At 40.4% G+C, this 12,391-nt stretch overlaps 3 protein-coding genes across 3 annotated transcripts; 2 read left to right on the top strand and 1 right to left on the bottom strand.

Moving 5' to 3' along the window:
- Positions 1-1,307: 1,307 nt before the first annotated feature.
- On the top strand, positions 1,308-4,580 carry C922_00654 (hypothetical protein; the record flags this gene model as incomplete). Its single annotated transcript, XM_008816267.1, has 1 exon — positions 1,308-4,580. One exon carries the CDS (start codon positions 1,308-1,310, stop codon positions 4,578-4,580), a length of 3,273 nt encoding a protein of 1,090 aa, XP_008814489.1.
- Positions 4,581-5,636: 1,056 nt separating this feature from the next.
- C922_00653 (hypothetical protein) lies at positions 5,637-7,226 on the bottom strand (the record flags this gene model as incomplete). The annotated part of the gene is made up of 1 exon (XM_008816266.1): positions 5,637-7,226. The coding sequence occupies one exon, from the start codon at positions 7,224-7,226 to the stop codon at positions 5,637-5,639; it is 1,590 nt and encodes a 529-aa protein (XP_008814488.1).
- A 709-nt stretch (positions 7,227-7,935) lies between these two features.
- Positions 7,936-12,288, top strand: C922_00652 (hypothetical protein; the record flags this gene model as incomplete). Its single annotated transcript, XM_008816265.1, has 6 exons — positions 7,936-8,025; positions 8,256-8,399; positions 8,631-11,575; positions 11,718-11,785; positions 11,935-12,058; positions 12,201-12,288. The coding sequence occupies 6 exons, from the start codon at positions 7,936-7,938 to the stop codon at positions 12,286-12,288; spliced, it is 3,459 nt and encodes a 1,152-aa protein (XP_008814487.1).
- Between the last annotated feature and the right edge of the window lie 103 nt (positions 12,289-12,391).

The raw sequence follows: 12,391 nt of genomic DNA, 5'->3' as shown, positions 1-12,391 counted from the left end.
GTTAAGCGCAATTTTCAGGTATGTTCAACATAGCAATTAAAATGCATACTGATGAAATGTGCATGGGTACAACTGTAAACATAAAAAACTTGGCACACGAAAATTTACGCGCACCAACCGGATATAGTACAAAAAAAAGTTACTGAAAAAAGGAAAAGAAAAAAAAATTCACAGAAAAATCATGTGCAGATGGAAAGCAGTGGTGTACCACGTTGTGAACACAGTTTTAAGGTGCAGTAGGCTACTTTCCTGCGTTCCTTTTTTCTCTTCACAAAATATGCGGCCAAAAAGCGAAGAAGCACACTGCGATATACACTGCGACATACGCTGGGACATACAATCCGACATACACTGCAACATACACGTCATGAATCGCGAGAGTGTAGCTTCCCTTCGTCACTCTAATTCTGATTAAAAATGAGGAAATCAACCAGCGGGAATATGATCGTACATCGTATGTAGCGTTGTTTCACGCGCCTGCGCTATTTTGTGAAAGTACTACGCCTACATAAGATTTATGTACATAAAAATGTACACGTGTGTACGGGTACGTATGCAGTGAACCCACTGATATAGATATGCGTACATGCAATTTCCTCAACGGCACATGGAGGACACAATTATATTTTAAAAACAAAAGTGCTCCTTTGCGCAAGCAGTTTGTGCGCTTGGTACACGTAAATCAACGTGTGGAGTTGGCGCAGCTCCAATCTGCTTGGCACATGGAAACACCAGAAGGAGGGAGGGTCAAAACGCGGAACGGTAAAATTCCAAATGATTGGTCCAATATTCACCGTTTGCAATACTTTTCAAATGCGATATTTTTTAAGAAGAAAATTTTGCACAGAAAGAAACGTACATCTCTTTTGTCTTCAAAATTGTTTTCTGTCGAAATGGCGAAACTCATCTCACGTTTATCACGCAATTATTCGTAACATGGAATTCTTTCACAATTTCGTTAATGAACGAACGGTTTGGTGCACTTTTTCTTTGAGAAGACGCGTGGGGAAGTGTTTTCGTTTTGTTCGCGAATGTGCAAATGGAAATTCGTGGGAAAATTTAACAAATTTGAAAATTCTCAAGAAAAAAAAACAGACAAATGGGTTATATATATATACTAACATGCAGACACACATGGCCGCATAATGCATATGTTCACTCATGTGCAGACACCTGTGTAGCACGAACCTCTCCCGTTTCGCCCACCGAATACGCACGTGCGGAGGCAGGGGAAAATGAAAAAAACGCAAAGCAACAAACACGCATTTGCGTATGCAGCAGATGTGTCTAAATAGGGAAATTAAAAAATGAAGAAAAAACAATTTTTCCAAATTGTCGAAAGTAACGATTTGTCTGCACAGCCCGAAAATTCGGCGCTTGATTTATCCATCCTGTCCGAAAATTCGTCGCTTCATTTGTCCGCGAATTCCACTTTAGACTTTCATAAGTCGGAAAAAAAAAAAAACCAAAATTTAAGTGAAACACAGCTCTCTCACAGTTCGCATGATATTTTTAACAATGTCACCAAGAGGAATGCGTTAAATTTCTTAGGTTTGCGTAATAAAAAAGAAAATGCTGATAATTTCCAGGGGAAAAATAATGAACGAGAAAAGGGCACTCGCGATGCACATGTGAAAAGTGTCAACCATGAGGTGGTTCATACCCCTGGAGTAAATACCCAAGGTTTAAAATGTGAAAATGGAGAGTGCATACCAAATGGGGTGTCACCATGTACGGTGGAGTTTCCGCCTCCAAATGAGGGTGACAACAGTTGGAACAATGCGCTCGGTGAGGATGGCGCTAGTACACCCCTTAGCAGGGGAAACGATGCAAGAGAAAACAAAGACAGCAGCCATTTTTACTGCTTGAAACAAATTATTCACAACAATTTAAATAATAACTACGACAAAAGTGAGGTGAAGATTTTCAACATTTATCATGATAACAGGGCAGAGTGTTTATTTAATGATGCAAGTGTAATAAAATTTTACGGACATGAAAATGTATGCATATATGAAAATAGAAGCTACATATGTGCGAAAATAGAAGCGAACTTGTTCCATCAAAATGGGGAAACAGAAAAGGAAAAAGAAGACAGTTTTGACGCAGATAGGGACATTTATGAATATTTATACAAGGAAAAAATGAAACTGAACAGTGATAATGGCAAAGACAAGGGGAATTATCTTCAGAATGGAATAATAACTAAATGTGGCGATTGTCACGAGCAAGTGCAACAGTGTTTCCAATTTTATATGCACAAGTATCCACCTTTCTTGAGGGAAAAAATAAAAATATTCATACATTTATATAACATGTTTAGCATATACCCCTACATCAATCACAAATTTGTTGAAGAAGAAATATACTCGAAAAATTTAAAAATTTCCTCGTCCTTTGAAAAAATTGTGCACATAAAATGGCGTTTTTATCCTGAACAAGAATTAAGAGAAATGCTAAGTGGCGCTGTGCTAAATAAAAAAAGGGAATACTCTCTGCAGGAAAGTTTTCTCCAAGTGGACGATTACATCGGCGTCAATTTTTTAACGCAACAAGTGAAAGTGCGCGACGCGGGTCTCCCACACGATGGTGATGACGGAAATAGTAACTCCAACTACATACTTCTAAACGGCAACGGGCTGTCCTTTTCTTCCTACTACCATTTAATCGTCCCGTACCACAGGCACATTAACAAAAGCGAAAAGGAGGTGGACAAAAAGAATAGTGACTACAATTTAAGTTATGAATACGTTTACCTTTCGCAGCTATTTAACATTTACGATAATTTTCACGTGTGCTTTTTGTATCCCTTATTTGTCTCATACTTTTTTTATTACCACTTATTTTTCAAGAGGGATAGCTGCACGAGTGCAGCTCCTCCTCCGACGCTTCCATCTTCAACAGCATTAGCTGTCTCAGAAAAGAAGGGTGCGAAAGAAGGGGCCTATAACAGCACCTGCGAGGAGGCCTATGCAAACCAGATAGACGACATATATGCCAAATTGACAAATTGTGTGAAGGAAACCATTTCGAATACGCAAAGTGCGAATTTCAAGATAAAGGACGGTATCATTGAATTTTTAGTTCCACAGAGTTGTTACAAAAATTGTGAAGAACCGGAGTTTCTGGCGGACAAATCGCACCACCTACCCCTGCTATACGTCGTATGCATAAGTAAGCACGGCGTGGGCAACAGCTTGGGGGGTGTTAATTATGTCCTCCACCATAGTGGTAGCGATAATAGCGAGCGCAGAACAAGTGTAGAAAACAATCTGATTACCTTCCCCCCGAACTCCGCAAGCGTAAACAGCTACCACGCGTATGGTCATACACACCCCATCCACACCAGGGGGGTTTATTCCAGTGAGGAGGACCTTCATAAAACAAAGGCAGACGAAGAGCAGTGGGCGTGCGAATCGCGCGATAACAATGTATACTGCAATGAAGTTAAAGAATTCAATAACTTGCGAACAATTTTCCCGGAACGTATGAAACAGTATTTTAACACATGCAACAAAATTGATAACATCATAAAAGTTAGCGTAAGGAATGATGGTGTGTGTTTTCTGTATGTAAGGAACATCTTCAGTGAGTATATTTTCTTTTCATATTTCATCCTATTTAACGCTTTTGAAAATCTTGTTCACTTGATGAATAGGGGGAAGGACGGCGGAACTCATGGGGGGCAACGCTGGGCAAGGCTTCATCAAAATGGTCAAACTACGAGGGGTCACATAGCAAGTGGAGACCTACTCAATATGGAGCCTACTCATCAGCGCGGCAATTTTTATAACAACATTTTGGAGAACTCACCCCCCTGGTATCATCCAAACTTGGGACGGCGCGAAGGCGAAGTAGTCACCTTTGCAAACATCGAGCACACATTCGAAATGAGCAACATAAACAACAGTTACAACGACTTTTACATTTGCGAAAATAAAAAAATGAACACCTTTAAGCTGATTAACATAATGAATCAGGAAAAAGAAAAAATATTAACGGCGTACTATTTCGAGAACAAGGAATTAACGCCGATTTTTTTTTTACGATTGTCCAACATACATATTTATGATATAAACAAACAACTGAATTCAGTTTTTGAATATATAAATTACAATAACAAAACTTTTACCCCTTTTTTAGAAAAGTACGCAAAATACGAAATGAATGTTCAGCTGGATTTGCTAGAAAATATGTATAACATTAACAACGAATTGTATTTGCTGTATACAAAAAAAATTAATTACTCTCACGATATTTACAAATATAATTACCTATACGTACAGGATTATTTATTAAAAAATTACATCCTATATTACAATATTTATTTTCGGGTACGTGAGGAAATGAAAAAGAATGAATACTACAAGCTCAAATACACCAACAGGAATAAGCAGACCATATCAGTCCACTTCACCGTTTCGTTTAATTATGTCTATGATAGGGTGAATTCTCATTTTGAGCTGAAACCAACTCATTATATAACCCACCTCGAGTCTGACTACCCCCACGAACAAATCGATGCCGAAAATTACATTGCGTTTATTAGCAAGTATGTGCACAGCAAATACGTAATGTGATGCACGGCTGCCACACCGGCACGTGTGTGCCTTTTTTGCAAGTTCACATTTCGTGAAGGGGGACTTCGAGAGGCACTCCCGTTGGGCTTTACGCGGCATCCACAGCGGCATCCACAGAGGCTTCCACAGCGGCTGTATGGGAACTCCAGGTGCGTTAATTTTTTTTTTTTCCTCACAACGGGGGAAACAAATTGGCCGCCATGTTGCGTAGCCTTTATGACTATAACGTAAGTAATTACAATCATTATTTTTTTTTTCGTGTCTGTCAAAAAAGGGGCCAAGATTAACAACTCACACGCAGCGTGGGCACCCATTCCTTCTCTTACAAATGTGCTATAATAATAATGTCTACCTTGCGCTACTTGCAAATATGTACCCGATTCTGTCGTAAAATGAAAATGTCCGTTTATTCATCGTTCCGGCCACGAAGGGCTCATTTTTGTAATTTCTCTTTTTAAGCTAAAGTGGCTGCATGCGTTTGGCATACATTTGACGTGCGTTCCAGACTTCTTAACTTTTTAATCGTTAATTTTGAATTTTTAAGTATAACCATGTTTTCGTGTCCTGCTGAAGAAATTGCTGATTCGCTTGGGACTCTTCTCGCCAGCCGTTGTTCCCTTTGAGTGCCAACTAAGCGTCAAAAGATACACATCGGATATGTACACTCCCCGGTTTTGCAAAATTGTTTCATTATCTCAAGGCTACATGTGACATGCGGTGGGTTATTCTATGGTGTGCATCATACCTTGCACGATGACCACAATGCCATAACACTTTAGGCGGCAAATGGCCCCCTGCGCAGCACACCTTTCGTATTTGCCTTTTAGGGCGTGGGTATTTTACATCCTACGTGTGATATGAGTTCACCCCCCTTATGATATAAACGCCGCCCTTTGGGGAAAAGCTATACAGGAGGTGCGTGATTCGCCCCGCAGTAATAATGTGTTGCGAATGTGAAATGGGATCAGCCTCATATGCGAGCATATCACTGGATAGCTTCGCATCGTTCGATCTGATTTTGTGTCTACAATTTGTGTGTCTTTTTTTTTTTTTTTTTCAAACTTTTCCTACCTTTTTTACAATCGTTAGGGGTGATATATAATTCTTCTTTCTCGTGCACTTTTTACTTATATGGTACGGCAAAAAATATTGGTAAAACGTTTTAAGATATTTACTGTTTAACTGTCCCTTTTTTACAAATTGCAAGAAGCGGTGTTTAATCCAAAAGTACATTTTTTTTTCCTTCTTCATTTTCTGCTTTTTGATAAAATTGTGTCGCACCACTTGGCATAACTGCAGGTTTGTGCTTCTCCATTTGGCTCCATAAGAACATTGCAGTATATTTCTACACTTTGCTGAATGGATGCTCTTCTTCTGCCTCTTCCTCCTCCGTGGCCTTTCGGCATCCCCGTCCGGATGACCACCACTGCGGGTGTGGCTCCCAACGAGATTGTCCCTTCTAACAGGAGTACCCCTCTCAACAAGGGTACCCGTGCTCTGCTGGATGCCCCCGTTGCGGCGCCATCTTGTGACGCCCAGGAGAAAAAGGTTCACATTTTTCGGATCCGTCAACTCACTGCGCCTCCAACATATAATATCGTACACGTGTGTGTAGGCCACCTGGGTGAGCTGTGTTTCCTCATGTTTCGACTGTGTCAGGAGGTACAAAATCAAACATAAATGCTTCATATCGCTTGATGGCTTAAAATATTTGTGTATCTCTTTACAGATGGCTGATATTATTTTATGAGATTGTTTAAACTCATTTAGGAAGTCAACAATGTTGCAAATGTCCACATCGTTAAGGTGATTGTACTGCTGGAGTTTGTCAAAAATGTCAAGGATAATTGGTAGGCACTTTTGTAAAAGTTGTTTTTTCTTCTGCATGAGAAGTATCTGATTGTCCTGTGCGAGGTACTCCATTCGGACATTATCTTCTGCCCTGTTGAAATGGACCTCTTTTTTTAGCCTCCTTTTATACAAAGAAATGCACGAAATTAGAAACGTGAAATTTTTTATAAAATAATTTATATTATTTTCCCGACGTATCATTTTTATTATATCGTGGAAAAATATTCTTTCGTACATGTCGTTGAAGGCGTTTTTATTGTTCAAAATGACAGATAAAATTTTGATTACATATTCGTAAAAAAAAGATTTGTCCCTTGTTTCAGGGCCATCTGCACACTTTACTATTTCGCAGAGCACTTGCTGATAAAATCTGCCATTTTGTGTTATCTTTTTGTGAAATGCAGGGGATTTTAAAAACTCCAGCGTTAATTTTAAAAATAAGTTTTTATTTATATTGTTATAAATCGAAATGTAGCAGTAAAATAGTTTGTCCACCTGATAATTGGTGGACATGTTTTCATTGCTTCTTTGGCCAGCCACATTGGGACCCTCCCTTTGCTGCAATTTGTGCACACATTTTAGCAGCCTGAAAACCGTTGCTCCTATGTCGTAGGCGTAAAAATTTCCATCCATTCGTTCGTGACATAAATTGGCGGTATGGTTCAACGGTGTCCATAAATTTAGGTCTTTCTCTTTGTAGTGCCTTTTCTCTTTGGTGCTACTCGGCGCTGTGTTCGTGTGGGTGTGTTGGAAGTACGTCCTTCCTGTGTCTATGTTCGGGTTTGTCCTCATCATTTTACTCCTTTCAGATTTGGCCGCTACATCCAAGTGGCGTCTCAGCAACCGGAAGTGTCCAATACACGCGTAGTGCATGTGCCTCCTGAGGTGTGCGTATGGATGTATTTAAATACCTAAGCGTATTCCTGCGCGCTAGCAGTATGATTTGCCCCATCGTTATCTACCCTGGCTGATGGTGAATTTAAGATGCTTTCCCTTTCCTTCCCCCAATACGACCTCATAAAAGTGGATGAAACTGCAAAAAAAAAAAAAACATTTCCACCTCTGTTCTCACGTGTTAGTTTGTCATATGTCCCTTTACACGTAAAACTGGAGTGAAAAATAAACAATGAAGTAGCAGAAAAAGCGGGAGGAAAAGCTGTTCCACATAGTTTTTTTTTTTTTTGTTCACCCTCCCCCGCTTCATTCGAATGGGCGCAACGTTACATATACCCCTGCGAGATTGCAGAGGTTTTGGCGAAAAATTCCAAATTTTCGTAAAATTGCGCCAAAAAAAATCCCACATTTGTATGCCTATGTATATATGTTTATGTGCAGGAGGGACGGCTTGGCTCCCGCGCGCACATTAAAGTGCCACTCCCAGCTAGATTACCCTACTTGCCTTCGTACTGCTTAAAATGGCATTTTAGCAGAACTGCAAAGCGCGCGAAAAACCAGTAGTTTGCCCATTTGGTTTTGGCCGACCCGTCCTCGTAAAAATGCCACAATGATTTTTGCGAGAGTATTCTTCCTTCTGGCATTCCTCGTGTACAGCGTATCTACCTTTGTGAAGCACAACCTTCCCGATAGGAACTATGTAAGCACAGCTAAGCTTCAGAAAGGAGAGCAGCCAAGTTGTCCCTAGGAACAGCGCCAATGAGGGCAGTTGTCTTGCTGCACAGCAAGCCGGTTGAAGGGGAAGAAACGAAACGATAAATATGCAACCAAGCCCTTGTGCAACACCGCCATTTTGCAACGGAGCCACTGTGCCGAAGCGCTGATCCGATAATGATCGAATGCTTTCCCCTTTGCGCCCCACTTCTTCAGATATACACGAAGACAGACCGGTTCAGGAAAAAAAGGAAAAAAATCAACTACAGGCTGCGTAAGAGCAAAGATGAAGACATCGAGAGTTGCATTCCGCACATATACAAGGACATCGCGCCCTCCCTGAAGGGTCTAGCGGATGAGGTATTCATACATATGTGTATGCACTTATGCATATGCGGCTTTTTATCTATTTCTCCAATTCACCCTGTCGTTGTTTAAACATGCATCGTAGAAGGGACCCACATGAAGTTGCCTCTTCACTGATGCGATTCGCGCCAAAGTGATTGGTTCCCCTGGGGGCATATTCATCTGCAGAAGCACACATACCACCTTTGCTACTCTGTATGCCACCACCACCCCCCACCCCTGTAGGAGTACTCATACAAACAACTGCTACGTGCATATTTCCCCGAGACGGTCGAAAGAGAAATAGAAAAAAAAAAGGAAAAGGAATTGAAACAAAAGAATGAAGAGAGGGGGACATGTAAAAGTAATTCGGAGAAGAAAGTTGTGAAGGATGTTGAAAAGGACATGGTAGAAAAGCTACGACAAAATGACATAATAAATTTTGAACATATAAGTAAAATAAGTGATCAAAAGAAAAAGAATAAAATTTTGGATATCGCATATGATAGTATTGAAGATTCCCTGAGAGATATTTACGTCCGTATGAAGGCAGGTGTGAACGACGAGGAAGAAGACAAAAAAGATTACCTAGAAATTGCAAAAAGGGAAAAGGACATGTTGTACGAAAAGCTGATATGTGGTTATTCCCCTCTTAATAATAGCAGCACGTTCGATTTGTTCGGCGTTTTCTACGATAGTAAGGACTATGAGGACGGAAAGAAACTTTTGGCAGAGATGAACAAAATGTTAAATTTGGAGCCGCTTAAAAGCAACAGGGGGAACATACTTCAAACCGTTGACGCGCTTTTAAAGAAGAACGAACTGCCCCCGCATATAAGAAATTTTTTGGTCAAGTATAGGCACCTTGCTGAGAAGGCTTCCTTCGCACAGGAAGACAGGAGCCCCATAGGTGTTCCTCCGGAAGGAGGAAAGGACGCGCTTCGAGGTGATAACGCCCACGATACGGAGAGGGAACAGCATTGTGCGCAGGGGGGGGAAAGCAAGAATGAGGAACAGCTCGAATTGGGCGATCCAAACAAGGCGGCTGAGGCGGACAAAGAAGCCGAGGCGGGAGAGGAACTAAGCAAGGAAGAATACCTCAAGGACGTTAACAAAGTTATTATGACCTTGCACAACAATTTGAATGACGAAACATTAATGAGAAGGGATCAATATTTTGTCGACGAGCTATACGACGCTTATAAAAAGTACCTACGGACTATGCACGTAAAGCGAAACAAATTGGAACCCCAGAAAAACAACTACGACTTTTTAACCTTTTTCCATGAGCATTACGAAGAGTACTTTTTTTTTAAGTATGGAAATTTCGACTACGATTTTAAGGACAGGGTGCAGAAAGTTAAGAGCAAGATGGAGAGTGAAAAAGGTTTCACTAAGGCTGAACACGCTACTCAGTTGAGCCAGCATGTGGGAAGAGGACCCCCAGTGGAGAATCACCTCATCGGAGGAGATAAACCAAGTGGTGTAGATACGTGGGTTAAAACTGTGGTTGACGCTGCTCAGAGCAGGTACAATGAAGAGAAAGGGACAAGGGTCGGAGGAGGGAAAGATCCAAACGAGCAGTGTTCCATCCTGAAAGGCATAAAGGAAAATAAAAAACTGAGAAAACATATACTTTTGGATATAATTCAGAATTACCAAAAAAGGATGTACGATATTTATAAACCAAATAACGTAATCACAAACGCATACGGGTTTAATAATTATATAGACAATGAACAATATGAAAAAGAAATTAACGCTTCATTTAACAAGTATAGCATAGTAAACTACGACAGTAAGGATGACTTAAAGAAGGTGGAGAAATTATATGTAGGGAAATTAATATTTGGGAAAATTTTTAAAATCGAAAAAACGTATGCATATGTTGATATAAATTACGCATTTTACGCGGAATTACACCAAGATCAAATGCCCTATAATATTAAGAACATAAAAGATGTCTTTAAAGTGAATGACAAATTGATATTTGAAATATATAAAATGTACCCAGAGAAAATTTTACTGACTCTGAAAAATATACAAAAGGTTAATGACCTTAATAAGATTTTACATTACAAAACGCAGGACATGCCCTTCGATGTCAAAGTTGTAACAATTTTAAAAAATGGAATAAGCGTTTCTTATAATGATATTTACGCATTCATCCACATTTCTGCTTTGTCCAGTAAGTATAAAACCAAAATGGAAGAAAATGAAAAAATCCAGGAATCGTTACTTAACCAAAAAATTAAGGTCATATGTACAGATATGAGCAAATTAAATTTCTCCAATCTAATATATGAGCAAAATGAGCAACTAAAAAAATTGAATATTTACGATATTGTCCATGTAGAAATTATACACATTTCGAAATACGGCCTGATGGTAAAATGCGACGATATAGTTGGACTGATACACATATCCGAGATTTCCAAAAAAAAAATTGACGACTTGAATGAGGTTTTCAAAATAGGGGACCAATTAAAAGGCATCTTAATAAACATAGACTATGACAACAAAAGATTTTCCTTGTCGACCAAAATTTTGGAAACGGAGGGCCAAAATTTTATTGACAACAGGGCCCAGATATATGACAATATGGAATACATTTTGGACGACATTAAGAAGAGGAACACCTCCTTGCGAATTAACGACTCCAATATTAAGAACCAGTTGCTTTCCCTCATTGATATTTACAAAACGGAGGAGGGCGACTCGAAGCGCGATGTCCAGGCTGGCACCGCCCCCGCTGCCCGTGAGGATGCCAACTGGGGTGAAATGGATCGGGGTGAAATGGATCGGGGTGAAATGGATCGGAGTGAAATAGACCAGGGCGAAATAGACCGGGGTAGAAAAGACCGAAGCGAAACCCATCGCAGCGAAGCGGTTACCAAAGAGGTGAATGACCCTGGACATGGTACAGAGAAACCTGCCGCAGAAAAGGGGGACCCGGACCAAGCGACCGCATCCCCTGCCATGGATCTACGCGCAGAAAGAGATCAACTAAAACGTGCAGACAGGGATAACATAGAAACGGAAACAGAGCTCTTTAGTGACGACCCCGATGAAGCGGAAGAGAAGGGAAAGGAACTTACCATCGACATAAACAACCAGTTACTTCCCTACCTGATGTTGAAGCAGGATGAGATCGCCAAGGCGGAGGAGGAAAGTGCCTTGGAAAAACCCAGGTACAATACGGTTACGCGGATCACGCCGCGCATGCATAAGGGCATGTGTTCATTTGGTCGCGTCAAACATTGGGGCGAATTGGCCAAACATACAGACGAGTGGTACATTTTTTTCTTTTTTTTTTTTTTTTACAACTCGCAGAGAGATAATTTGGAACCTGGAGGATGAAGAATTTCTCAACTCCAACTCCCCAACGGAAAGTACCCAATGTAAGCACGAAAAAAACGGACGTAAAAATATGCCTCATCGTATATGTGATGTGTACGGGCATGTGCGCCTATTGAGCTTCCATTAGGAGTTTCCCTCCGCGAGGCACAAGGGCGCAGTCACACCCGTTTGATATTTCCCCCCTTTGCAGTTTTCGAATATCAGTGGTCCTACTTTAAGGACAAGAAATGGGTCAACTTCCCCTATTACGTGAACAGAATTATGAATTACTATTTTAACATTAACGATGACTTCTTTACGTACAAGGAGAAGAAGTAAGTTGGGGGGAAATAAACCACGCGTCCCCGGACATGTGGGAGAGCGTTCCCACAGAAACGTGAACACAGTCGGTTTATTCCTATTACACTGTTTCACCAATTCTATAACTCCCCCCTTTTTTTTACTCCCTCCTCGTAGCGTGGTGTACGAAATCGATTTTGTGAAAAGTGTAAGAATCGATTTGGCCACAGGGCTTCAAAACAGGATTAGAAAAATCACCAAGTAGAGAAGCAGCCACGGAAACAGTTTAACAAAAAAAAAGAAAAAAAGAAAAAAAAGAATATGCAAAATTTAAATGTTCATTTTAAGGGGTTGCCACATTATTCGGT

Source organism: Plasmodium inui (assembly GCF_000524495.1).
Source record: "Plasmodium inui San Antonio 1 unplaced genomic scaffold supercont1.2, whole genome shotgun sequence".
NCBI classification, from domain to species: Eukaryota; Apicomplexa; class Aconoidasida; order Haemosporida; family Plasmodiidae; genus Plasmodium; species Plasmodium inui.
The sequence above is the reverse complement of the archived record's forward strand: the minus strand, read 5'-3'. Positions and strand labels throughout refer to the sequence as shown.